The 27879-nt window shown below is 31.6% G+C and overlaps 1 protein-coding gene across 1 annotated transcript; it reads right to left on the bottom strand.

Annotated features, from left to right (window-relative positions):
• Window positions 1–792: 792 nt before the first annotated feature.
• On the bottom strand, window positions 793–19603 carry LOC111710874 (calmodulin-related protein 97A). Its single transcript, XM_023485047.1, has 9 exons — window positions 19517–19603; window positions 17622–17690; window positions 10319–10393; window positions 7677–7726; window positions 6892–6973; window positions 6219–6325; window positions 4865–4916; window positions 3583–3639; window positions 793–1317 (listed from the first exon to the last, which is right to left on the bottom strand). The coding sequence occupies exons 1-9, from the start codon at window positions 19583–19585 to the stop codon at window positions 1261–1263; spliced, it is 618 nt and encodes a 205-aa protein (XP_023340815.1). The 5' UTR covers window positions 19586–19603; the 3' UTR covers window positions 793–1260.
• Between the last annotated feature and the right edge of the window lie 8276 nt (window positions 19604–27879).

The raw sequence follows: 27879 nt of genomic DNA, 5'->3' as shown, positions 1-27879 counted from the left end.
ATTTGAGCCGCGTCGCAAATTTAAACCGCGGCTCAAATTCTTTAAATTCGGCCTCAGGTTTCAATTACAGAGCTTGTTCCTCGATGTTCAGCGGTGTCATTTGTTCATCTCTAGTCCACCCACACCATAGTACATTTCAAAAATTTCGTTATGTTTTTTCAAGAATAAATTATTGTCAACGATTTTGCCCTTAGTTATCGATTTTATCTCTTTACAGCCGTTAGCTATAGTTTATTGTTAATGATTTTTTTAAGTTAACGATGCTCAGCTCTCTAATTCCAATACGCGAACAATTTCGGAGGTTTAATTCTCTCGGTATTCTCTGTAACCCATCTAGAGATCAATTCTTGTTTTATGCAGCAAAACTCTGACTGGACTGCTAGAGATCAATACTCTCACTGGACCGCTAGAGAATAGAGATAATACTCTCACCGGACCGCTAGAGATCAATACTCTCACTGGACCGCTAGAGATCAAATTTGTAACTGTGCCGCTTTAGAGATTAATTCTATCACTTGGCCGCTAGGGATTAATTTTCTCACTGGACCGCTAAAGATCAATTCTCTTACTTAACCGTTAGAGATTAAGAATTGATCTTATACTGCGCCGCAAGATATCAATTCTCTCAATGGGCCGCCAGAGATAAATTTTCTCACTGCACCATTAGAGATCAATTCTCTCACTGTACCGTTACAAATCTTTTCTCTTTTTAGCGCTAGAGATCAATTCTCTCACTGGACCGCTAGAGATCAATTATCTCAATGGGCCGCCAGAGATAAATTTTCTCACTGCACCATTAGAGATCAATTCTCAAACTGGACCGCTATAGATCAAATCTATCACTGGAACTTTAGAGATCAATTCACTAGACCAATACCAATTATTCTGTAGCATCTCTAGAGATCAATTCTCTCACTAGACCACTACCAATTATTCTGTAGCATCTCTAGAGATCAATTCTCTCACTGGATAGCTAGAGATCAAATCTATAACTGGGCTGTTAGAGATAAATTTTCTCATTCTATCGTGAGTGATCAATTCTATCACTGCAACGCAAGAGATAAATTCTATCATTGTGCTGCTAAAGATTATATTTTTTTTTACTAGATATTAGGGTTGCTAAAAAGATCAATTTTCCAAGAGGACTGCATAGGATGGTTCAATTATGTCAGTGCGCCGCTAAAATTCAATTATTCAATTCTCCAACTGAGCCACACTAGAGTTTGATTTTTTCATTGCACAGTGCACTGCTTGAGTATGTTAGTTTCCAGCCGCTGTAGCTCGGAATTCTTCCAAGCTTATCTTCTTGTCCCCAGCCTAAATAGAAATAAAAATGAATTATAAAGTTTTAACTTTATTTAGAAAGACATGGTAGCAGGGACAGCTTGCAATATTTTTCGAAATGGAGTGGGGGGGAGGGAGATTTAACATTGAGGGGGAAGCGTTGCCAATAATTTCATTCCTTTCCACTGGAACTTTTTGTAGAGATTTTGGTATTTTTTTTTGTCAAAATCCTGACACGACTGAGAAATGACGGTGTGGTTCTGCTAAATAAAAATCCACAAGGAATGGTACTGATTACTCGCTTCTAACATAATTTTCTAATTCGGATTATGTTCTGAAGGAAAGTAATCAGTTTCTGTTAATAAAAGAAGTGGCCGCTATATATTTAATAAAAAAAAACTCCATTATACTTAGTTGCAAAAATACTGCAAGTGAAAAAATTGAGTCTTTGCCACAAACTCAAATTTTTAATTCCTATAATAAATAATAAATAATGTGAAAGATATTGCGCAAGTCTCTTCTGTAGATAAATCACAATTTAACTAGAAGGTTTTCAAAACTATTTAACAATAATATCTAATTCATACTTGATCCGACAACGCTTTTAAGGGTAAGCTGTTGTAATTCGCAAATTGCTATCTTTGCATAAAGGGTCACTTGAAATTACATTCCCTTTAATGCGGGGTTTTGAAGGAACAAAATGCTGTAAGATAATAATCTCGGGTTGAAATTGCGAACAATATAAATGCAAAGAATAAACTGAATATCAATGTTTTCCTCAAATATTCCTAAAAATGCATCAATTTTTAGATTAAATATCTTTTAGAACTCTGCATTGGTTTATATCTTCAGTAGAATAATCAGAAAATGTATATAACATGAAAGTTAAACCCAAGGACAGGACGGTGGTCCGGAGGGGGGTTTTAAGGGGACTGTGCACCTACTTAAAAATACACAAAAACGTTTTTTTAAGCCTTAAGTCTTATACTGCCAACATATGTTCCTTAGAACTAGAATCACCAGAATGACCCGATACCATCTATCAAGATAACCATAAGATTTTTGTAAAATAATTTTCGAGGATTTTATGACAATCTATCATACACTGTCCAAACAAAATGTTTCAAAATATTACGAGATCTTCTCTTTTACAAACAGGAAAAATTTCTGAAATCGATAAAATTTCAAGTAACTTAATATCAAGGTACTCTCCAATTGTAAAGTGGGATATCAGATTCTCATCGGTATTCTTTAAACATTTGACTGATCAAGTTATCGATGAAATAATAGACTAAATGGCGCCATGTTTCCAGGTCAACGACGACCTACCATTATTTAAATTTATTTAGTAAGAAATTATCATGTTTACTGGGACTAACTGTATTCTAAAAAAATAAACGTTTCTGTGTATTTAAAAAAGAAAGAGCCGGGTATGTTTGGTTAAGTGGACATTTTCCCCTGCTGTTATTTTACAAGATTTACAGCAGTAGTTTTGTTTACATTTTATATTTTCTACTTGTTTTATAACCTTTCACCAACACTATACAATATAAAGTACGAGTAAAAATACAAAACTGTGAAATATGACAATTAAGACATTTTTTTATATTCGATTATTTGCTGAAGTGAAAAAGCAAATGGCTTCACCAATTGCATTTAAATAAAAATAATTAGTGAAATATGTCCTTAAGACACTTCAAAATTGCTGTTTTTATGCTCACTGAACTGTCAAAAAGCCAAACCAGGGGTGTATATTATTTAGAATGAAATTATTTTTCTATGATTTGGGGCAAAAAATTAGAAATTTGACATCAAAGGCAACGCTTTTCATTCTTTTTGAAACTTTTTAATTAAAAATGTTGTTATTTTCCTCAAGTCAGCAACTGAAACCACCAAAATAAATTTCGGGTCACACAAGTGTTTATAACCTCTGGGGGAAAAAATATTTTCAAAATGGGGAAATTGAATTTTTGAGAAAATATACACCCCTGAACCAAATTTGAGGTTAACTGTCGTCTTCCTATTCAACACTTTTATCGGTCCCACTGTTAGATAAATAAGACTACAAGACAACTGGGTTGCCTTATAAAAGTGAACTATATATATATATATATATATATATATATATATATATATATATATATATATATATATATATATATATATATATATATGCTTTTGAATAGATAATTTAACTTTTGCCGAAAATGTTAGAAAAAAAATAATCTTTGAGATTTTTATGGACAAATTTTTCAGATGTCAAAAGCATTTAAATAATTAGGAATTAATATATTCTACCTTGTCACATTTATCAAATATCCTTCTTGCTTGTTCCTCATCCATATTCTTGGTCACCTACAAACCCATCATTAAATATAAATGCAAATGTTCACAAAACCAAATATAGGAATGGGGGGGGGGGGGGTGTCACTCCTTTATTTTTGGAATATTTTTGCATGAAGAGATCAGTATCAGATCAAGTATCAAATAAGTATTATATATTTTAAACCATCAATTTTTTTACACCATAAGGTTGCAAAGATCAAAAACGAATAAAATAAATGGAAAGTGCGGAAAGACATAAATATACTTTTTTGCTTTATTAAAATAGATTCTTTGGGTTTTTTTTAATCGAACCTTCATTTTAAAATCTCAAGAAAATTTAACTCTAAACTGAAAGCGTGACCAATATCCTATTTTCATATTTCATCATAGGAAATGTGAGCTTTCTCCTTTGAATTTACAGATAAGTAATTTTAGTAAAGGTTGAATAATAAAACAAAGTTCAATAATAAGTTGATTTATAATAACTTTGATATCTAGTATCAAATTAAATCAAAATAATTTAATGAGTTTTCGACTAAATATTAATCTAATTCAAAATGAGAAGTGCACCAAATTAAAAGTTTTGAATGTATTAAAAATATAAAATCTTATACAAATGGAGTCTATTTGGAGTACTTTTTAAAGGCTTATACAAATGGAGTCTATTTGGAGTACTTTTTTAAGGCTTCTACAAATGGAGTCTATTTGGAGTACTTCTCTATAATAATCCAGGCAAATTCATGGACACTGTGTGTATCTAAATCCAGCAAAGGAGTCAAATTCACGAGATTTTGTCCATATAAGCTGATATAAGCACACATATGACCAGTGCTTAGGATCCGGATCCAAGAGGCAAAATATCAACCAAAAACGGATCCGGATTTAGATCCCGATCCATTCAGGATGGATCCAGGATCCAGATCTGAATCCACATCAAAATAAGATGGATCCTAAAAGCACTGCATATGACACTATAATCTAGTTATAGTCATATATGAATAATTATTGCCTAAGTTAAATGTGGACACTTTTGGCTACTTTATCCCGAATGTGATATATAACAATATGTATATCAGAGTTTTTGACAATTATTTAATTAAAATAGTATTTTTAATTAGTAGAGTTTAAAGTTTAATCAATGTCAGGAAAATACAAGGTTAATGGTTTTTAAAATAGATTCGAAAAGAGATTGTTTGCATTAAATCCATTTGTAGAAAGCATCTGGCAGTTAATATTTATTATTATTTATTTTTACCTTTCTAAACTCATCCCAGTCTAGGAATCCATCTCCATCTGCGTCAAAGTTTCTAAAAAGAAAAGCTTACAGAGCTGGGAATTTTTGTGTTGTGTAGCTTAATCTCGCAATCCACTCTGGGCACTTATAACTTGAGGATCTATAAACAAATAAACTTGTCCATATTTTCTTTTTAGTTATTCCTCCATGAGCAAGGCTCCCTGCAACTCCTGTCTGTGCAAGATTACCAAGGATATCGAATAAAGACTAAATCAATCTGAAGATTAAAACAAAATATCCAGATCTAGCATTGATCTTGATATCTACAAAACAAAGCTAAGAAAAGCTAAGCAGACATTGCACGGATGAATATTTGAATATTTTTCTTTATTTTACTTTAAAGTTTTCTTAAACTCTGGAGTAACTGTAACGACTATTTTTGACAGTTTTGTTATTTTTGTAATTTTTTATTTCTGGATTATTGTAAGTTTTTTATGGTTCTACTTTATCTTTCAACTACTTCAGGAACCCAGCTTTGCCTGTCAACAATTTCAATTTTGAAATTTCATATTAAGCTAATGACATTCCCCAACGTCTACCGAGTTCCCAAGTTAAAATTAGAGGCAAATCGGCCAAGGGGTTTATTTTACATACATATTTTTTTGCCTTGTATTTTGCCCATATTAATTTCATTATTTAATATTATAATACAATACAATTTAATATTATAATACATTATAATAAATTTCTGAGGGTTTTATTAGAACAATGTAAATCTTACATTTTCTGCGATCACTGATGTCTTATAAGATTTAATCTCAATTGTAATATTTTGCCACATCGGATAACCACGAGTTGAGCAATCAATTGAGCATAATATGGTATTCCTACGAATGTACGTTTGCATAATTTCTTTGAGAGGTTGAAATAGTTCAAATTGTTTCATAAAAATCCAATTTAATTTCAACTGAAGGCTCTGGAATATTGTAGTTAGGTGTAGCAACCTATCTTTAATCTTTCTATATATAATATATTCACTCAATTCAGTATTTACTGTCAGTAATCTTCATAAACTCTCATAAACCATTTATAGGATACATAATATAGCAGACAGGATACAGGATACTTGATACAGGATGCATGATTTAGGGTACAGAATACAGGATTTAGGATACAGGATGCATGATACACAGGATATAGGACACATGATGCATAGGATACAGGATACAGGATAGAGGTTACAAGATATTAAGTATACAAGATATATATGATACAGGATAAAGGATACAGGATAAATAAAAAGGATATAGGCCGGATACAGGATTAATAACCGGATATGTTTTCTTATCTGAAATTTCTGTTCTGATGTTTTCACCTGAACGCAACTTCTATTCTATCCATCTCCTTCTCCTGATCCTCCCCGTCCTCCTCCGGCTCCACCCCCTTCCCCATGCAGGAGCACAAACCTCCTCTGCTTGTCTCCTGGCACACAGATTAGTTTAAGGTTGTCCAGGTTGGAGGGAAAAAAAATATTCACCATTTTGTTTCAGCGGACTTAGACGTTTTTGGACCCATTATAATCTATACTGTTTTTGGACCAATCATATAATTTATACTGTTTTTGGACCCATTATAATCTATACTGTTTTTGGACCAATCATATAATCTATACTGTTTTTGGACCAACAATCATATAATCTATACTGTTTTTGGACCAATCATATAATCTATACTGTTTTTGGACCAATCATATAATCTATACTGTTTTTGGACCAATCATATAATCTATACTGTTTTTGGACCAATCATATAATTTATACTGTTTTTGGGCCCATTATAATCTATACTGTTTTTGGACCCATTATAATCTATACTGTTTTTGGACCCATTATAATCTATACTGTTTTTGGACCAATCATATAATCTATACTGTTCTATTCTAAATCCTTTATTTGATGATTATTTGATATTTCAAACTTTGAATCCTTGATTTAACATCAACATTAGGTTTCAAAGATAAAAGTATTTGACTGAAGAAAAAAATAAACCTTTTTCGGTCTGGATTTTGCAGATTTTATCCTTCTCTGTAAATTCTCAGATTTCTGTTTACTAGCTTCCTCTTCATCTCTCCTGTAAGAATATGGATAAGCTGGAATAAAATGTTTTTTTTTTAATTGATTATAAAAGAACTGAGTTTGTGCCGCAAACTCAAACTACAGGGTGTCCCAATAAACATGGGAATTCAGTGACAAATTCAATATCGTCTTTTTAGATAATTCTTTGATTTAGTATAGTGATACCTACTGAGAAAGCTGTAATCTGTAAGAGTTTCGTCTGCTATGTTCACATTTTGTTTGTTTATGTTTTGACTGCATACGGTTGTACTTAGTAAAACAATTAAATTGCAGTATACAAACAGAGTAAACTTGTCCGTCTTCACTGTACATCTTGCGGAGACATTATAGACACATCTTTATAGTGTTTTACCCTTTTCATAAAATAAAATCTAGCAGACGTAATAATATTATGGCTTTAGAGATTAGGTATTAAAATGTTAGTTCATAACAAAGACGATATCCAATTCGTCACTGAATTCCCATGTTTTTTGGGACACCCTGTATCTTAACTTTTGATATTTTAAACTTGGATTATTTGATCTAACATAATTTACTATTTGATCTAACAGAATTTACTATTTGATCTAACATAATTTACTATATAAATAATCAAAGGTCTACGACATCAGGTGGAAAAGATAAAGGCATCAGAAAATTTAAGTTTGTCGCAAAATCTCATTTTCTTTGAATTCACGTTCAATTTTTGTCCATTTTACCTGGTTGTATCTCTGTTTGATAAATCCATCAGTTTGGTTTCCAAACCAAACTAAACGTTTTCAAGTTAACTATTTCATCTGAATTGAATTTAAAAAAACTGGGCTTCCCGGGCACCCCTTTTTATATGAATTGGTGCTTTATTTGCGATAAGAATTTCTCTGAAATGTTTGAGTTTCTTTTTTTGTGGATTTTGAACAATTTCCAAAGAAACTTGGGCTGAATCTGATCAGATGTATTTACACGTTACTTTGTTTATTTCAAGATATATACACAGAAATAAAATTCTAAGAATGTTATTAATTTTTTCAACAAAAACAGACAGTTCGCATTCTGAGTCCTTTAAAGTCTATTGAAACTTTTCCGTTAATATATAATTTTAAATATTTATTTCCATTTATAAATAACTGAGCATTCTCAAATACTATTTTATAAATATTAAAACACGAAATTATAAAACCATTATCATTTTACAGTTGCTACTATGCACATAATATGTCAATGTTAAATTTGAAGCAGTTGCATTATATGTTTAGTAAAGTTTGAACCAGTAGCATTATATGTTTAATAAAGTTTTAACCAGTAGCATTATGTGTTAAGTAACGTTTGAACCAGTAGCATTATATGTTTAATAAAGTTTGAACTAGTAGCATCATATGTTTGGTAAAGTTTGAACCAGTAGCATTATATGTTTAGTAAAGTTTGAACCAGTAGCATTATATGTTCAGTAAAGTTTGAACCAGTAGCATTATATGTTTAGTAAAGTTTGAACCAGTACCATTATATGTTTAATAAAGTTTGAACCAGTAGCATCATATGTTTAGTAAAGTTTGAACCAGTAGCATTATATTTTTAGTAAAGTTTGAACCTGTAGCATTACTTGTTTAGTAAAGTTTGAACCTGTAGCATTATATGTTTAGTAAAGTTTGAACCAGTAGCATTAAATGTTTAGTAAAGTTTGAACCAGTAGCATTACATGTTTAGTAAAGTTTGAACCAGTAGCATTATATGTTTAGTAAAGTTTGAACCAGTAGCATTATATGTTTAGTAAAGTTTGAACCAGTAGCATTATATATTTTTCATGTCCTAGTATGAGGAGGAGAGAAACCCAAACCTTTGCTATAATTATAAATAAAACAATGTTATTCTTATAGTGTTTTTTTAAAGAGGGGAAACAAGGAAACTTTATGATTAAGAATTGATCTCCAGTTGAAATCAATATTAATTTTTACATTTAAACAAAAAACCTGAAGTTCTCATTATAAAATACTATTCATAGCAGAATATAAAATATAGAACTAAATTACTGATAAAATATCTGTACTTAGAACCTGCACTGAAAGATCTTTCTTATTTTTTTACCATATTTACTCTAAAAGGAAATACTATTATATATAAAACATTCTAGAATACCTATGTTTAAAATTAATCCATTGTATCTTTTGGCAACTTATTCAGAATCAGCCTGTTTATAAAAAATCTGACGAATTTTTAATACAGGGTCGACTTTACCGCTCTAATTCACTTAGCTTTCCAGCAGTTCTTTACATGAACTTTTTAGCACTATAAAGCACTTGTTGTCAGCGTTGGTTTTGAAGAAGTAATTGGCAAAATACAGGGTCGACTTTACCGCTCTAATTCACTTAGCTTTCCAGCAGTTCTTTACATGAACTTTTTAGCACTATAAAGAACTTATTGTTAGCGTTGGTTTTGAAGAAGTAATTGGCAAAATTCTTAAATATTTTTGCTTAAGAGCGTGAGACCTTTAAATCACAGTTATGAGAAAAAACTGGGAAGAGACAAAAGATGGTAAATCTTCATGGAGATTTTAATGGGATCAGTTTGAGCCAAAAAAGAAAATATAAAGGGTCTTTGAATAGCTTAAACTAGTCCCCTTGGATAGTATTCGTAAAATATCCAAAGAAGAAAAGAGTATATTTTAGCTTTATTGCTTTAGTTAATATATATGTGGCTGTGTAATGTGAATATATATATATATATATATATATTATGGATTGTGTTTATTGCCTGTCATAAAACCGAGAAAGGTGGCTCAAGGTTTGATGTAAATCCTAGAGTATAAAATCAAACTTTATCTTCCTTTACCTGGATCCTAGGATCATTCTATACTTCCATTAAGGGACTGTACGGGAATTTTCGAGTCAACTTTCCTGTCGAGAAAAATTTGAACAACAGCGAGTAAATTAAATTGAAATCTTAAATTTGAACAATAGCCGCTAAATTAAATTGAAATCTTAAATTTGAACAACAGCCGCTAAATTAAATTGAAATCTTCTATGTTTACAATTATAACTCCTCTTAATGAGAAGAACAAAAATAATTTAATTTTTTACTTATATGTAGATAACTGCAAGTTCAATGCTTTTCTCATATTAATGAATTAAATCAAAACTAGAGGAGCTTCGAGGTCAAATAATTGCACCAGTAATATTCCACAGATTTGACCTGTAATTGACTGGCTAAATAATATTTTATTTCTCTCCCGATATTTCAGTTTGAGACCTTGATCACAATAAAAACATGTTTAAACTTCGATTGTAATAAAATAAACACCCCTGGAAAGTCCTTTTTATGAATAAAAACCATTCTTCATTTGAACCAACGATTTTGTTGAAAACATTTCCTGAATAAATTTATCTTTTGTAATGTTCCCGTTGGCATCCAGCAACTTCTTGGCGGAATTCTCCTCAAAATCGACCTCAAATATACAGGAACGATAATAATAATGATAATAATTTGTTTACTTGTTTACTTGTTTACTTGTTTACTTGTTTACTTGTTTACTTCTTTACTTTGTTTACTTGTTTACTACACAAAAAATTTGAAAAAAGATTTCCTAAAAAAAATTCAAAAAATGGTTGCACTTTGTAGATAATATTAATTTCAATCTAAAATGAGTATTTATAGTTAAGTAGCAAATTATAGAAATTTCACAATTATTAGATAATATCAAATTCAATGTTAACTGGGAAGTTTTAATAAGAAAATATCATTTTCACTTTATACAGTGCTCCCCAAAAAAAATGGTAAATGAAGACAATTTCTCATAAATATACAGAGCTCCCCAAAAAAAATGGTAAATGAAGACAACTTCTCATAAATATACAGTGCTCCCCAAAATAAAATCAGTCTCCCCCTAACCCTGCTTTCAGTCTCCCCCTAACCCTGCTAGCAACAACACATCTCTGTGACTCTCTGTCTCCTAGCCAGATACCAGCTGACCCAGCTAGCTGTTGCTATGGCTTTTTGCCCCTGAATTCTTTGTTTTGATCGCCTCCCACTGCAGTACACAAATTTGACGCATTAGATATGGCGGTTCCTGGTCTATATATTTCTTGACTTGTCCTGGCAGGTTACTTATATATCATAATTGTTATTAGTAATACAGTTTTTTTTTGTTATTGGAGGAAGGCTGTTTTAAGAATTATTTCTTTTGTAAAGAAATATGTCTGCATTGCCGGTTACACTGATGCACAATAACAAATAAATATGGAAGAAATCAACTCAAAGATTTATTGATTTACCAATACATTGTATTGTATGCAAACATATATATTATATTTGTTTGTATTCATTTAGTTTATAAAACCAAACTCGCAAACAAATCAATTATCAAAAGAAAGTTTATATATATTGATATTCTGAAATTTCTAGCACTGAAAAACATAACAAAAATTTGTTCAAAATGATTATTATTTAGTTTTTATCATTTTTTTTGCCATTCAAAACCCCCGAGTGAAAATTTTAGGTTAAGTACATTCTATGTTTAAAAAATGGAAGTTTGGGACACTGTTTTTTTGCGTAAATATAAAAAAGCTAGTATACCAAAAAATATGATTGATATGAGATGTTTGCTTCTGCTCTTCTATATTTCCTGCCTACTTCTTGTTTTCTTGTTTAATATTTTCTATATTTCCTGCCCACTTCTTCTTTAATATTTTCTATATTTCCTGCCCACTTCTTGTTTAATAGTTTCTATATTTCCTGCCCACTTCATGTTTAATATTTTCTATATTTTCTGCCCACTTCTTGTTCAATATTTTCTATGTTTCCTGCCCACTTCTTGTTTAATATTTTCTATATTTCCTGCCCACTTCTTGTTTAATATTCACTATATTTTCTACCCCCTTCTTGTTTTATATTCACTATATTTTCTACCCCCTTCTTGTTTAATATTCACTATATTTTTCTTGCCACCTTCTTGTTTAATATTTACTATATTTCCTGCCATCTTCTTGTTTAATATTTACTATATTTCCTGCCATCTTCTTGTTTAATATTTACTATATTTTATGCCCCTTCTTGTCTAATATTTAATATATTTCCTGTCCCCTTCTTGTTTAATATTCACTATATTTCCTGCCACCTTCTTATTTAATATTCACTATATTTCCTGTCACCTTCTTATTTAATATTTACTATATTTCCTGCCACCTTCTTGTTTAATATTCACTATATTTCCTGCCCCCTTCTTCTTTAATATTTACTATATTTTTCTGCCACCTTCTTGTTAAATAATGTTTTCCTAGCTAATTTAGTTTCCCTATTTACTTATCGTGTTTATGCCTGCCAACCCTGACTATAATTAAACCCAAGAATATATTTTATGAATATATAACAGGGGAATTCGGCCTTAATACCAGTCCGCTAAACTTTAGTAAGGTGACAAAGAAACATGTTATGTTAAAACCACAGTTTGTCAGGCAGATAAATCCACAGTTTTTCAAACCTTTTTTAATAGATTTCCTTTATGTCGTTTGATCGGAGTTTTGATGAGTTATAATTCCTATAAGATAGAGATTGGAACTTTTTGTGTGGATATTGTTGATCTTGAACGCTTAATCTCGATATCCAATGTGGGCACAATTTTTGAGAATGAATGCTTGATCCCTCAATTAAAGTTGTCCCTGCATGAGGGTATAACAATCAAGGGATCTCGAAGAGAAATCAAATTAATCCGTAGCAGGGGCGTATTCAGGAATTTGTCCAGGGGGGGCTTAAATTTTTTTCTCTTTTCAAGGGGGGGGGGGGCTCAGGACCCGTTGGGGCCTGAAAACCCCTCTAAAATCAATAGATTTCACTGGTCCTGGGGGGGCTTAGCCCCCATAGACCCCCCCTGAATATGCCTCTGATCCGCAGGTCTGTCTATAACCTAGATGAACTCGAGATGAATACTTAATCCCGAGATTCAAAACATAAAGGTTTTAACTTTAGATGTAAAATCCTCTGTACTTGAGTACAGCTGAGGTAAGTTTGTTTGTACTTTAGAGGTTTATTCCTGTTCAACGAAGGAAAAGTTTTATAAAGGTTTCAATGGTCTTGAGTTCATTATTCAGTTAAATATGTGTCCATGGTTAGGAATATTGTACTGTAATTTTAGCTCTGGAGTATAGAAAGAGAATTATTTTAATCTAATAAATTCTTCGAGTTTTATTGAAAACTATATTAGAAGAAAACTAAAATGTACCGGCCGTTAGAAATCTGTTTGTCTTTATGTTATGTTTAAACTTTGTTTCTAATTCTTCTATAAAAGATATCAGAAAGTATATTAAGATCCCGGTCCTTTCTTCGCGAGTTATAAGCTTATTCATGCTTTTAGAATTACGTAGGTTAAATAATTGATTTATTCTGCAGCTTTGCCTTTGGTCTTCCGATATTACTTTGCTATTGATCGAGCATACGCTTTAAATTCTCAAAGTTGAATTGAGTTTTGAATATAAAGTCTATGTAAGAACTTTCTTTTACAAACTTTAAAAACTCCACTTAGAATATATCTATGTAGCATCTAATCTTAAATGATGTAAAATCGAAGACATTCATTTATTAAAAAAATATAAATATAGTTTTTACGATTTGTTGGTTGAAACTTCTGAAAATTTGGCATTCATACCGTCATACGGCAATATTTCTCGATGTTTGGTTATACCTTCCATATCCATACCGTCATACGGCAATATTTCTCAATGTTTGGTTCAACCTTCAATATCCATACCGTCATACGGCAACATTTCTCAATGTTTGGTTCAACCTTCCATATCCATACCGACATACGGCAATATTTCTAGATGTTTGGTTCAACCTTCCATATCCATACCATCATACGGCAATATTTCTAGATGTTTGGTTCAACCTTCCATATCCATACCATCATACGGCAATATTTCTCGATGTTTGGTTCAACCTTCCATATCCATATCATCATATGGCAATATTTCTCGATGTTTGGTTCAACCTTCCACATCCATACCATCATACGGCAATATTTCTCAATGTTTGGTTCAACCTTCAATATCCATACCGTCATACGGCAATATTTCTCGATGTTTGGTTATACCTTCCATATCCATACCGTCATATGGCAATATTTCTCGATGTTTGGTTCAACCTTCCATATCCATACCGTCATATACGGCAATATTTCTCGATGTTTGTTCAACCTCTCATATCCATACCGTCATATACGGCAATATTTCTCGATGTTTGGTTCAACCTTCCATATCCATACCGTCATACGGCAATATTTCTCGATGTTTGGTTCAACCTTAAATATCCATACCGTCATACGGCAATATTTCTCGATGTTTGGTTATACCTTCCACATCCATACCGACATACGGCAATATTTCTCGATGTTTGGTTATACCTTCCACATCCATACCGACATACGGCAATATTTCTCGATGTTTGGTTATACCTTCCATATCCATACCGTCATATTCGGTAATATTTCTCGATGTTTGGTTCAACCTTCCATATCCATACCGTCATATACGGCAATATTTCCCGATGTTTGGTTCAACCTTCCATATCCATACCGTCATACGGCAATATTTCTCGATGTTTGGTTAAACCTTCCATATCCATACCGACATACGGCAATATTTCTCGATGTTTGGTTATACCTTCCATATCCATACCGTCATACGGCAATATTTCTCGATGTTTGGTTATACCTTCCACCAACTACAGTGATAACCAGTGTCTTGAAAAACAACATCAAATACACCTAATTATTGCGATAATGTCGTCTACCTACTTGTCTGGTTCTCACTGTATAAGATTGAACCGAGTTGTCTAAAACCCCCAAACGATCCCCTGTCTCAACTCATAAAGATTTATTGTTCGTACAAGACTATGAAACATTTTGCAATAATTTGACAGAAGAAAATATGCTTTAAGGTCTAGTAAAGAAAGGGCATGAAAGGCTTATAGTGCACTGCATAATATTCATTCACTGTATTTTTTCTAATCTAGAACTATGACGCGAGAACCACAAAACTATGGAATAGGAAGACTGCATAAATCAATACTATATATTAGTGTATTTTACAAACCAAATAGTTTTACTTGTAACTTATTAAATGTACTGTACTGCACAATTGCAGTGTTTAATGTTTATTGGAGTTTTGGTCTGAAAGTCATCTTTATAGACCCGGCGTCCTTTCTTATTTTCTTTGTAAGCCATTAACAGCACCAATCAAAGAAAAAAGACCTCTTTAAATTTTGTTATGATTAGAATAAATAGAAAAAATGTTTCTAAGTATTACATTGGCAAATGGAACTAAAAAAGATGATTTGAAATAACAAAACGTTAGATGAGTATAAATTCAGCCAGACAAAGGACTTGAATTTTTGCAAAAAGCTATAATTTTCTATTCTTTGCAACCTGATGGTGTAAGCCTTAGATATTTCAAACTAATATTATTTGATAAAGCAGAATTCTTAGCCTAAAATATCTAAAGTCTGCTCTTTTGGGTTACAAAGAGATATTGAGATTAGACAATCAGAGTTTGTTGCAAGACTTAATTTCTTTATAAACTGAATTCAAATTTCATGGTTTCTGGGACCAACTGTAAAATATTGACTTTGAAGAAAATTGCTTGAGGGTGTTATTAACATTTTTGTGTTATTGACATAAAAACAGATTGGGCGATTTTTCAAAGCTATGCATGAATCATATAAAAACAAATATAGAAATAATAATATCATACTTGCAGTCTATGCATGTTTTAAAGTAAAAGAAAGTACAAAATACAAATACAAAATGTTTTAAATCTTTGTGAAGAAACAATCTCAAGAACTGACGAGGGTCAACCCAGACCGAAATATATTTTCAATAAATGTGGAACTAACATCTACTTTTTTACTCTACAGAGGTTTGGTCCATCACCATCACTGAATTTTAAAAATACAAGCCTTTTATACCTATATCATTGAAAAGAAGTTATTAAAATTCATTATAAAATCTTGAAGGTTTATGAAAATTCTTTCAGCTAGGGTCGCTTGTTGGAGGTTTTTTTAAATTTTAATTGTGAAAGAGGAAAGGTAATATTAATAATGAAATAATCGATTCTACTATTCTCTATGGTTTACATCGATAGTTTCATTTCAGAAATAAGTTCCTAGCAAATTAATCTGTAAAATATTTTTTTACATGTTTTGTCCGGGTTATTAAATAATTGTAAAAAACTTTCTTCCGCTGGCTGAAACAACTGGTGAAATATTATTAATGACTTTACGCACTTATTTAAAAATTGTACATCGTATAAATGTCTCATTGATATCAAATGAATCCTAAAGTTCTTCTCTACAATACTGCAGTTTCAGCTCAAATACCATGCATAGTCGGTCAAGATATATGGATTAGAACATTTGATTCAATTTCTTTATAAAACTGTACAATAAAAAATTTCTTTTTAAGGGTCGTAAACATTCTGAACTTTTTTAATTCACATTCAAAATGACTTAAAGATACATCTTAAGTATCGTAATGGAATCGAGTATCGGAAACCCGATTTCAAGAATGGGGGACAGGCAGTTTTTTTACATAATTTTTTCAAGCGTTTACATTTCCTTTTTGTTTTCAGATTTCTTAAATAAAAATCCACGCAAATTTATAAACCCAAAAAAGGAAACTCCGGAGTTTCGTTCGAAGATACTCTCTTAAATTTCCGGCATTGTTTTTTAACCTCAATACTTATCTGTAGAATTGTAACAAAAAATTAAAAATACTGCATTCTGGTTTTGTGCGAGGCAAGAAGTGTGTTACAAACCATTGAAGTCTAGAGCTAACATGAATGGATGGAATATAACGGTTTCGGAGCAGAAGGTCCTATTTTTTGCCAAGTTTACCCGATTTTTTGAGATTTCATGGACATTGCCCGGTTACGTAGACATTTATAGATGAAATTAAGGGAAGAATAAACATCTACGAGGATAATAAGAAGAAGATGAATCCCACTGCAGTAGAATTATGTAATGAATATAATTAAGTTTGGTCTCATAGTTTTAGGATAAATTATATCAATTCTTTGTTTCTAGTCTAAGTTCCAAAAAACATAAGAACTTGCCTTAAACTCAAATGTTTTAAACTTTTCAACCTGATGGTGAAAACGTTTGAAATTTAAAACCATAACTGTAGGCTTCAATGGTGTAGGGATTATAAAAAAGATGGTTAGGTAAGCAATCAGATCAGAGGCGTATTCAGGGGGGGGGGTAAAATCCTATCTCGGACAGACCATACAAAACAATGCAATGCTTTGAGTTATGACAAAGTTTTGAATCTAAAAAGAACTAGTATTCTCACATTTCTTTGATTTAAAATGTCAAATTTTTTCCCAGCTATTTGGTAACAAATAGCTGGAAATACGAGGTGTAATATTATAATTTCGTCAAAACATCTAACAGGATTCGGAAAGTTTTGTCTAGGAATTGGTTTGGCCACAGGGTTAGTTTTGTTTAAAAAAATTAAACTATGTGCCGTCAGTAGTATCTCAGATTAACTCAGATTAAATAAACCCAAATTCTAAGCTTAAAAAATAATCAATCTTACCATTTATATATAATATGTTTATATATATTTATATTCATATAAATATATATGTATGTATATATAATATTTACATGTATAAAGTAATGTCTCCTACCTTATATATTCTATATATTTCCGCCATTTTATCAAGCTTAATATATCCTTTCTGCTCTTTATCCATATCCTAAAAAAAAGCTAAAAAGTATTATTTTTAATTTTACATTGAAAGTTTAATTTTTGATAATCGTAAATTGATCTATTGTTGGTGTCTGAGAGCGTATAGTAATGTAATAAGCATTGTAAAAATGTAATACAAAAGAAACATAAAGAATTGTTAGGGCTGTCAGAAGATACTTTGTTGTTAGAAACATAATGTTAAAACAGATACAGTGTGTTCTATTTCTCGACAATACTTCAAGATATATAGTTTCAACTCAAAATATAAATTTACAGAGTGAGTAAAAAAATGGGATTAGCGGCGCCTGGTGGAAAATTGTACCATTTTTGTGCAACTCTCCTTTATGTTGTTTTTTTTTCTCAAAATTTTTGAAAATTTTAAATTTTTTGGTACTCTCTGGCCGAAAAAAAAATCCACGAACCCTTTTTTTCACTCACATCGAATCACAGAATCACAGAAAATTCGCAAAATTAAAATGAGAAAATTTGCAATTTTCAGTAGTTCTAGCCTAATTTTTAAGGAAAAGTTGTTTTTCAATGGCTCAATGTTTCAACTGAACAGCATATATTTAAAACTTTAGAATATGCTAAAAAGAAAAGAACTAGAAAATTTAAATGAATTATTCTTAAAAATTAGACCCGAACTGAAAATTGCGAATTTTACAATGTTATAAATATTTTTGAAAGAAACCATATTTTACACTAGCAATAACTGGGTTAGGATGGGAGGGGGGGGGGGATTTGGAATGAGTAGCTTTCCATTTATTTTATTACTTTATTTTAGCTAAAAACAAATGAAGTTCGTCAATTGAGGAAAATAGGCAAAAATAGGTTAACAGCAGTAAAGTATCTAATATTTAAAAATATCAAACCAGTAAGATATTTGAATATTCTAAACCCAGAAAATGTCCTAAAAGATCCTAATTTTGTTTGAATAGTTTTAATTGAAGTTGTGGAAAGTTTAAAACTTAAAATAGTGGAATAAGATCTTAATTCCTGTTAAATACTGAATTATACAAGGAATATGATAAAGAATACGGATCCTGAGAAATTAAAGAAAAACGCTACCTATACTAGATTAGATACTTCTAATATTCATACTTTCATACTTCTAATAGTTAATACATAGTATACTAATATTCATACTCAGACTTATCAAAGTAGATTTTTAGTTAGACTTAGATACTTCTATTATTTATAATTAAAAACTTATATTATTTTCACTTAGTTGCGTATACTTCTATTGTTTTTGCTTCGATACGTATACTTCAATTGTTTATGCTTCGATGCGTATATTTCTAATATCTATATACTTAGATGCTATACTTCTAATATCTATATACTCAGATGCGTATACTTATAATATATATGTACTTAGATGTGTATACTTCTAAAATCTATATACTTAGATGCGTATACTTCTAATATCTATATACTTAAATGCGTATAACAATATCTATATAATTAGATATGTATACTTCTAATATTTATAGAATGAAAAGAATAAAGAGAAAGAAGAAGAAAAAAGAAGAAAAAAATAAAAGATGTAAAAGATAATGAAAAGGATAAAGTGAAAAGAAAATGAAAAAAATAAAGAATGAAAAAATAAAGAATGAAAAAAATAAAGAAAATGAAGAGGAGATATAGTAAAGGTAATGAACGAGGAGGAGAGAAACTTCAATTTATTAAGTGAATAAGGAGGATTCAGATGAGAAAGAAAATGAAAAGAGAAAGTTTAATAAGAGGATGAACAAAATAAAGAATTAAAAGAAAAAGTAAAATGAGGAGATAGGTTAATAAGAGAATGAAAAAAATGAGAAATGTTGTGAAAACCTGAAAAATCTCTCCAAGTTTCTGAGTCCATCTGTCCCTCTTCTTGTTTTTCAGTACTCTCATAGCCATGATGAAGCTATTATTATGTACTCTAAAAAATACAGAAGAAGTTTCACACCAATTTTGAGAGTTTTTATGAAATATTTTGAAAATAATATTTTCTATTTCTTTTGGCGTAACTATCATATTTGTCGCCGCAGTTCAATCTATTGAATATTACCTCACACAAAGTCCAATATTCTTTTATGTAAACCAAGACAGAAATCTTGAGGCTTTAACGAGGTTTCAGAAAAATAGAATCTTAACCCTATTCCGGCTGGGGGGTAACTGGGACTTCCCCCTGAGGATTTTCGGAGATAACTCAAAAAGTATTGGACTGAGGCTGTTCAAATTTTTTTTGATTTTTATAACTAACACATGCCCCTTACATTAGGCTCAAAGAGGGGCTTTTATACCTACTGCCTGAGTCCTCAGGCATACTGCCTGAATTCTTTATTTTACCTTTACCCGACTAAATCTATCTTTAGACCTACTTCTGGTCATTGGATTTCGACATTTTTCAGCTCTTTAGAAAGCCTTGAACAAAAAGAAGCAGATTAAACAATTTTTGCGAAGAAATTTCCCAAAGATTTTTTTTGCACAGATGCCTTTGAAGAGAATTTGCTTAGTTTCAGTTTTCCTCGAATACAAACTTAGTTTTTGAAAATATTGCAAATATTTTTGAAAATTTGAATTAGCCGTGTTTTTTGTTTTTGCACATTTTTTGCTTAATAACATTATATTCGATAAATATTTGAAATTTCGCCAACTTGCATTTTTTTTGCAGATTATTAAAGAAGAGCCCACGGGCTTTCCAAAAATGTCCCAGGGACCCCCCAGACTATTTTGGGTTAACCAGACTTCAGTCTGAATAGGGTTGACCTGAGCTGGGAACTCTTATTTTGTGGATAGCGAGATCAATGCTTGATTAGCTCGATCTTTTGTTAATCTGCAGATTAATTTAATCTTTATCCGATATCCCGCATGGTAATCGTACCTAGTCAGGGGGGGGGGTGTTAAAGGAAGGGAGCTATGTCCAGATGAGGAATAACAGGTTAAGCATTGATCTTCAAATTAAAGTGCCCACAGTGGATATCGAGATCAAAAATCGAGATTAGGAGTATACCCAAAAGTTCCCAGCTCAGATCTAGTTAGTAATTAAAAATTGGTAAGTAACACAAGGCCCTTGCTGATATTAACGTAAAGAAGTTGTAAACAAGGGCATTCAATAGAAATATCTGGTATACAGTGAGATTCATAAAACCTTGGAATATCTTATACTTAAATAATGATTTTAAATAGTCCAATGAACTTGAAACACAGCAATTGTGCAGTAAACACAGACCTATTTCACTAGATAAGTTGATTTTCAAACTACTGTTGAAACTATTCCAAGTCTAATCTAACAACATCAAATACACATAAGATTGCTTAAAAGCCGTCTTATTCCGCAGTTGTATGGGTCCTACTGAATTAATGTTTGCAGGGACTAGAATTCATGTATACGGATATCCTTTAGCTGGTGAAGACTGAGTACGGAGAACTGAACTCTACAAGTGTCCGAGAATCGATCTATGGATGGAGAGGAGCGGAGTTTAGTCCACTCATGGTTCCGTAATATCCTCGGTTCCTACACTTTATCCTCGGTTCCTGTGGGTTTATTCTTGGTTCATGTATCTGTATTCTTGGTTCCTGTGTCTGTATTCTTGGTTCCTGAATCTGCTTTCTTGGTTCCTGTATTTGTATTCTGGGTTCCTGTATCTTTATTGTTCATTCCTGTATCTGTAGTTTTGGTTCCATTATCTGTTTATTTGGTTCCTGTATCTGTACTTTTGATTCCTGCATCTGTATTCTTGGTTACTGTATTTGTATTCTTGGTTCCTGTATCTGTATTTTCGGTTCCTGTATCTGCATACTTGGTTCCTGCATCTGTACTCTTGGTTCCTTTGTCTGCATACTTGGTTCCTGTATTTGTATTCTTGGTTCCTGTATCTGTATAATTTGTTCCTGTATGTGTATTCTTGGTTCCTGTATATGTATTTTTGGTCTCTATATCTGCATACTTGGTTCCTGTATCTGCATACATGGTTCCTGTATCTGCATACATGGTTCCTGTATCTGCATACTTGGTTCCTGTATCTGCATACATGGTTCCTGTATCTGCATACTTGGTTCCTGTATCTGCAAACATGGTTCCTGTATCTGCATACTTGGTTCCTGTATCTGCATACATGGTTCCTGTATCAGCATACATGGTTCCTGTATCTGTATTCTTGGTTCTTTTGTCTTTATCTATATTTTTGGTTCAAGCGTATATGTATGAAAGGCACATTCCGCAATATTAATATGTTATTAAACAAATTTTTGCACAGGTGAATCCGTTCCAGCCCGGTCTCTTTGTCATCACTCCAGCAAACTTTTCCACCATCACTTGACTGGATTTTAAAGCTTTTTTGTTTCGAAATCAAGTATTTTTAATTTGGAGTGTTTAAACTTGTAACTCATTAGAATAATAGTTAATTTTTTAACTGGCTTAGTTCTGCAATCTTAATTTCCATTTATGCTCGAGACCATATGTAACCTAGGATGATCATTTTAGAAAGTATTGATAGTTTTCTAAGTGTTTCTTTGATTAAGCCAGTTGTTAGCCATGATAAGCCGGGAGGTGCTGACCAAAGCACTAACGATCGGGATGTGCTTTTTCGAGCAAACTCTGTCCTTTTTACAGGATTGTATCCTGGGTACTTCTACTTTAAGTAAAGGTTTAAAAAAAAATCCTTGGTTCCGATACTTTTGTCTATATCCTGGGTTCCTATATCTGTATCCAATGCGTTCCTGTATATGCATATTTTGTTCCTGCAGCTGTATTCTTGGTTCCTGTATAAGGTATCTGTATTATTGATCACTAAATCCGTATTCTTATTTTTGAATCAGTACAAGTAACCTTGGTTTCTGTATCTGTTTTCCTGGTTCCTGTTTCTGTAGCTGTATTTTTGGTTCCCGTATCTTTACTATTGATTACTGAATCCGTATTCTTGGTTCCTGTATCTGGTTTCTTGGTTCCTGTTTCTGTAACTGTATTTTTGGTTCCTGTATCTTTACTACTAATTACTGAATCCGTATTCTTGGTTTCTGTATCTGTTTTCTTGGCTCGTTAATGTTGTACCAATAAAAATGGGAATTCGATATCGTCTTTTTAGATAATTCTTTGATAAAGTATAGTGATACCTACTGTGAAAGCTATAGTAAGTATGAATTTCGTCTGCTATGTTTACAATTTTTTTGTCCATGTTTTGACTGCACACGGTTGTACTTAGTAAAACAGAAAATTACAGTATACCAAAGAGCTTTGTAATATAAAGAGTAGGCATTTGGATTTATACGCAAAACCAGACGCCTCAATTGGGTTGAATAAGAAGCCATAGAATGTCGTCTTTTCTATTATTTAAAAAGATTTTAGAACTTTTAAAGCATTTTCATCACCAAAACCTTGCGTATTTTAGGTAATGTGTCGTTAGAAATGCATAACTTTATTATCTTTTTAGATAAACTTTATCTTAAAACAGACTGCGATGTAATTGGTTTAAAAAATTTGGCTGCTTAAAACCTAGGTTTTTTCGGGCCTTGCTAACGTTACTGGCCTAACATTCTGCTTTAGACTAGACAAAACTAAACATAATGACATTCTAACAAATTTTGTTTCAAAATATGTGGTATTTTTCATACAAATGAAATGCGTAACAAAATCACAATTTTAGATTTCTTTATTTTATCAGGAGAGCATCCTATCCTATAACTGTTAAAACAAATTTAGAAGTATATAACCGTGTCGTTATTTTACCACCTTTTTTAGACCCACAATGATTAATTTATTTGATACTAGAGTTTCAATGTTAATTGTTTGAATTTAAAACCAATACTGCAGCCAATGACGTCATTTAAGAGTGTACAGAGCGTACACACTATTCGGATAAATTCCTAATGCCCTATCTTCTACTATTCTACCGTCTTTGCAGTATACAAACCAAAGAGAATAGAATATATATTAGAGGGGAATTTACTAGAAAAAAGTGTAAAACGGCCATTTTGTTGTACTGTTTCCATACTGCAGGTGTACTTCACATATTTATGCTATATAACCTTTTGGGCCCTGGAATATCATTTTATAGAAAATCTAAAATTAATGTGGAAAGAAAACCAAATTATGAAATAGGCTGGTTTCATAATTGACCAATGATCATTTCACATAGACTTAATGCCTTTCACTTTACAAACGATGATTTTGCCGTTAAAACTATAAATCAAATGATGTTTTTTTATTCACCTAATTCATTATAAAGTTTATTTAAAAGCTTTAAAAATTTCGAAATTGAAATGAATAGTTTAGGGAACATACTGTATTAATGTACTCTACTGCATATAATTTGTGAACATTTACATGATTTGTACACTTTTAACTCCCTTCCAGGCTGAAAGGGACTGAAAAAATTCATACCGAGAGATTCTCTAAATTCCCCTCTAATATATATTCTATTCTCTATGATAAAAACAGAGTAAACTTGTCCGTCTTAACTGTTCATCTTGCGGAGACATTAAAGACATATCTTTACAGCCCTTTATCGTTTTCATAAAATAAACTCTAGCAGACATAATAATACTATGGCTTTTGAAATCAGGTATTACAATGCCAATTTATAAAAAAGACGATATCGAATAATACTATGGCTTTTGAGATCAGGTATTATAATTCCAATTTAAAAAAAAGACGATATCGAATTCGTCACTGAATTCCCATGTTTATTGAGAAACCCTGTATATCCGTATTCTTGGTTCCTGTTTCCGTATCTTTATTATTGATTACTGAATCCGTATTCTTAGTCCCTGTAGCTGTATCCTTGATTGGAGAGCATGTTTTTTACATTTTTCAATTATTCTGAATTTCAATTTATTCCATTTTTAGTTTAAATATCAATAAGATTAGACTAGTTGGCATTTCGTGCTCTTCTACATTAATCTTTCATTTCATGTTCTTGGTTTAATCTAGGACGCATATTCTATCTACAGGGTGTCCCACGAAACATGACAGTTGGTGAATATTTTAGAATGTCTTCTTTTATAATTTATTAAGTTGTTTGATATCACAGATTAAGATATATTGGAGCACAAGATTTTTCTATCGAGCTGAACTGCAAAGAGTCTTTAAATCTTATCCAGTATTTGAAAGGGACTGTAGGCGTAATTTCAAGTGAGCATCTAATTGTAGAGTGGTGTGCGCGATTATCTTCAGCATCCTTTAAACTTTTAACAGATCAAGGATGCCGGACATATTTTCTACAAAAACGCTTCTATTGTTGATACTTTTTTTCAAGTTATTTTATATTAAAGAAAAATTAATATTTACTTTCTACAATTCGAATAAAATAAATATTTACTTTTAAATTTTTGGAAAATATTTAGCTTTATCCCAGGACACAAGTAAAGTCAACTGGGTTCACTTCACTTCACACAGTACACTAGCCTACACTCCCGATTTACGGAAATTTGAACTATATTTAAGATATAAACTCAGGTAGATCTCTGTCCTCAATGAACAGTAAAAGGTTTAAAGGGTACCGTTGTATGGAGGTTTACTTGAAATTACGCTTACAGTCACTTTAACATTGATTTTTGAATCTTTCAGTATAATTCTTTTTTCTATTTATCTTTCAAATAAACAAATCAAAAATAACGGGAGCAGTTTATTAAATATTTAAAGCACCAAAAATCACAATTTTTTTTATCCAGACATTTCAACCAATAAATTTATGTTCAAACATATTATAAACATTTGTTATGTGTTAGCTGCAAAATTCATTATAGTATTTGTGGAAAGCTGAATTTTTTTAATTAAGAATAATATTAGTAAATTTGTAAATTTTAACCTTAACAAGCTAGCTAGTCCATAACCATCTTTTATAAATAACAATATTAATCTTGTTGTCAGCAATGGCACAATATATATAATCGTATAATTATGGTTTATATATATTTTACAATTAGTAATATGATTAGAAAACAACCAAGTCCAGATCTGCGAAATACTTGATTTAACAAAGCTACCAATTAAAGAGAGATTGTACAGTGTACATTGTAGCGCACTCAGGTACAAGCACAATTGAGCGTACATAAATTAAGAAGTTTTGAATTTAAAAGATGTGCATAAGTAATATATTTAAAAATAGCTTTTTGTGCATTAGATTAGAGTTTAGAAACTTGGTGTATGTGATGCTTAAAGTGATGGTCCACATTCCTAGCCTGCAGAATCAAAAAGATTCTAGGATGTTGGTTTCCAAGTTTTTCAGATCTAGGTTTAGGATCAGATACCGGGTTAAACGCTTTTTCAGCTGAAATATTAAGTTCCAAGCTTAAGCTAGACTGATTATTCTGCCTGAACCCAAGCTATAATGATTATTCTGCCTGAACCCAAGCTATAATTACCAGAACCAGAGAATTCAACAACATTATTCTAAACCAGAACCAGAGAATTCAACAACATTCTTCTAAACCAGAACCAGAGAATTCAACAACATTCTTCTAAACCAGAACCAGAGAATTCAACAACATTCTTCTAAACCAGGACCAGAGAATTCAACTACATACTTCTAAACCAAGACCAGAGAATTCAACAACATTGTTCTTAACCAGGACCAGAGAATTCAACAACATTGTTCTAAACCAGGACCAGAGAATTGAACAACATTGTTCTAAACCAGGACCAGAGAATTCAACAACTTTCTTCTAAACCAGAACCAGAGAATTCAACAACATTATTCTAAAACAGAACCAGAGAATTCAACAACATTATTCTAAACCAGAACCATAGAATTCAACAACGTTCTTCTAAACCAGAACCAGAGAATTGAACAACATTGTTCTAAACCAGGACCAGAGAATTCAACAACATTGTTCTAAACCAGGACCAGAGAATTGAACAACATTGTTCTAAACCAAGACCAGAGAATTCATCAACATTCTTCTAAACCAGGACCAGAGAATTCAATAACATTGTTCTAAACCAGGACCAGAGAATTGAACAACATTCTGCTGAACTATGTTGAACCATAGAATTCAACATTAATCTTCTAAACCAGAACCAGAGAATTTAACAACATTCTGCTGAACTATGTAGAAGCAGAGAATTCCACATTTAAATAAAAAAGATTTAAGACTCCGACTAAAGAAATGAATAAACAAAACTAGAGGAAGGAAATTCAACTTCATTCTTCTAAACCAGAACAAACCCAGAAAATTCAGTATTATTGCTTTAAACAGAAACAAATGACTCTGTTCTCGTTGTTTTAAAGATTTAATATTATTTTCTCATAACACCAAAACAGGAATCGAATTTAAAAAATTTGCAGGGTAGCTCAACCGTCGGTTCAAATATGAATCACCGATTCAAGTCCTTAAGATACTTGCACAGTATTATTCTCTTCTCCTAGATATACCAGTCTTAAGATACTTGCACAGTATTATTCTCTTCTCCTAGATATATCAGTCTTAAGATACTTGCACAGTATTATTCTCCTCTCCTAGATATATTAGTCTTAAGATACTTGCACAGTATTATTCTCTTCTCCTAGATATATCAGTCTTAAGATACTTGCACAGTATTATTCTCTTCTCCTAGATATATCAGTCTTAAGATACTTGCACAGTATTATTCTCCTCTCCTAGAGATATTAGTCTTAAGATACTTGCACAGTATTATTCTCCTCTCCTAGATATACTAGTCTTAAGATACTTGCACAGTATTATTCTCCTCTCCTAGATATACCAGTCTTAAGATACTTGCACAGTATTATTCTCCTCTCCTAGATATATTAGTCTTAAGATACTTGCACAGTGTTATTCTCCTCTCCTTGAAATTTCAGTGTTAGTATATTTTTGATATTCTCTTCTCCTGGATAATATCAATCTAAGTATAGTTGAAAATGTACAGAATACAATCTCTTCTCCTGGATAATATCAATCTAAGTATAGAGTTGTAAATGTACAGAATACAATCTCTTCTCCTCAAAATTATCAATCTAAGTATAGTTGTAAATGTACAGAATACAATCTCTTCTCCTGGATAATATCAATCTAAGTTTAGTTGTAAATGTACAGAATACAATCTCTTCTCCTAGATAATATCAATCTAAGTATAGTTGTAAATGTACAGAATACAATCTCTTCTCCTAGATAATATTGATCTTAGCGTCCTGTACGCTGTACAATTATTTTCTGTTCTTTTCCTAGAAATTGTCAATCTGTATTCTCTATATTCATCTAGGAAATGTATG

Source organism: Eurytemora carolleeae, unplaced genomic scaffold, assembly GCF_000591075.1.
Source record: "Eurytemora carolleeae unplaced genomic scaffold, Eaff_2.0 scaffold1103, whole genome shotgun sequence".
Classification (NCBI taxonomy): domain Eukaryota; kingdom Metazoa; phylum Arthropoda; class Copepoda; order Calanoida; family Temoridae; genus Eurytemora; species Eurytemora carolleeae.
The sequence above is the reverse complement of the archived record's forward strand: the minus strand, read 5'-3'. Positions and strand labels throughout refer to the sequence as shown.

Excerpts from the sequence above, each read along its gene's own strand:
- LOC111710874 (XM_023485047.1), bottom strand. The coding sequence starts at position 19,585 with ATGGCTATGAGAGTACTGAAAAACAAGAAGAGGGACAGATGGACTCAG. Across the intron at positions 17,691-19,516 it reads AACTTGGAGAGATTTTTCAG|GATATGGATAAAGAGCAGAA; the intron begins GTTTTCACAACA and ends GCTTTTTTTTAG. Across the intron at positions 10,394-17,621 it reads AAATATATAGAATATATAAG|GTCGATTTTGAGGAGAATTC; the intron begins GTAGGAGACATT and ends TGTATATTTGAG.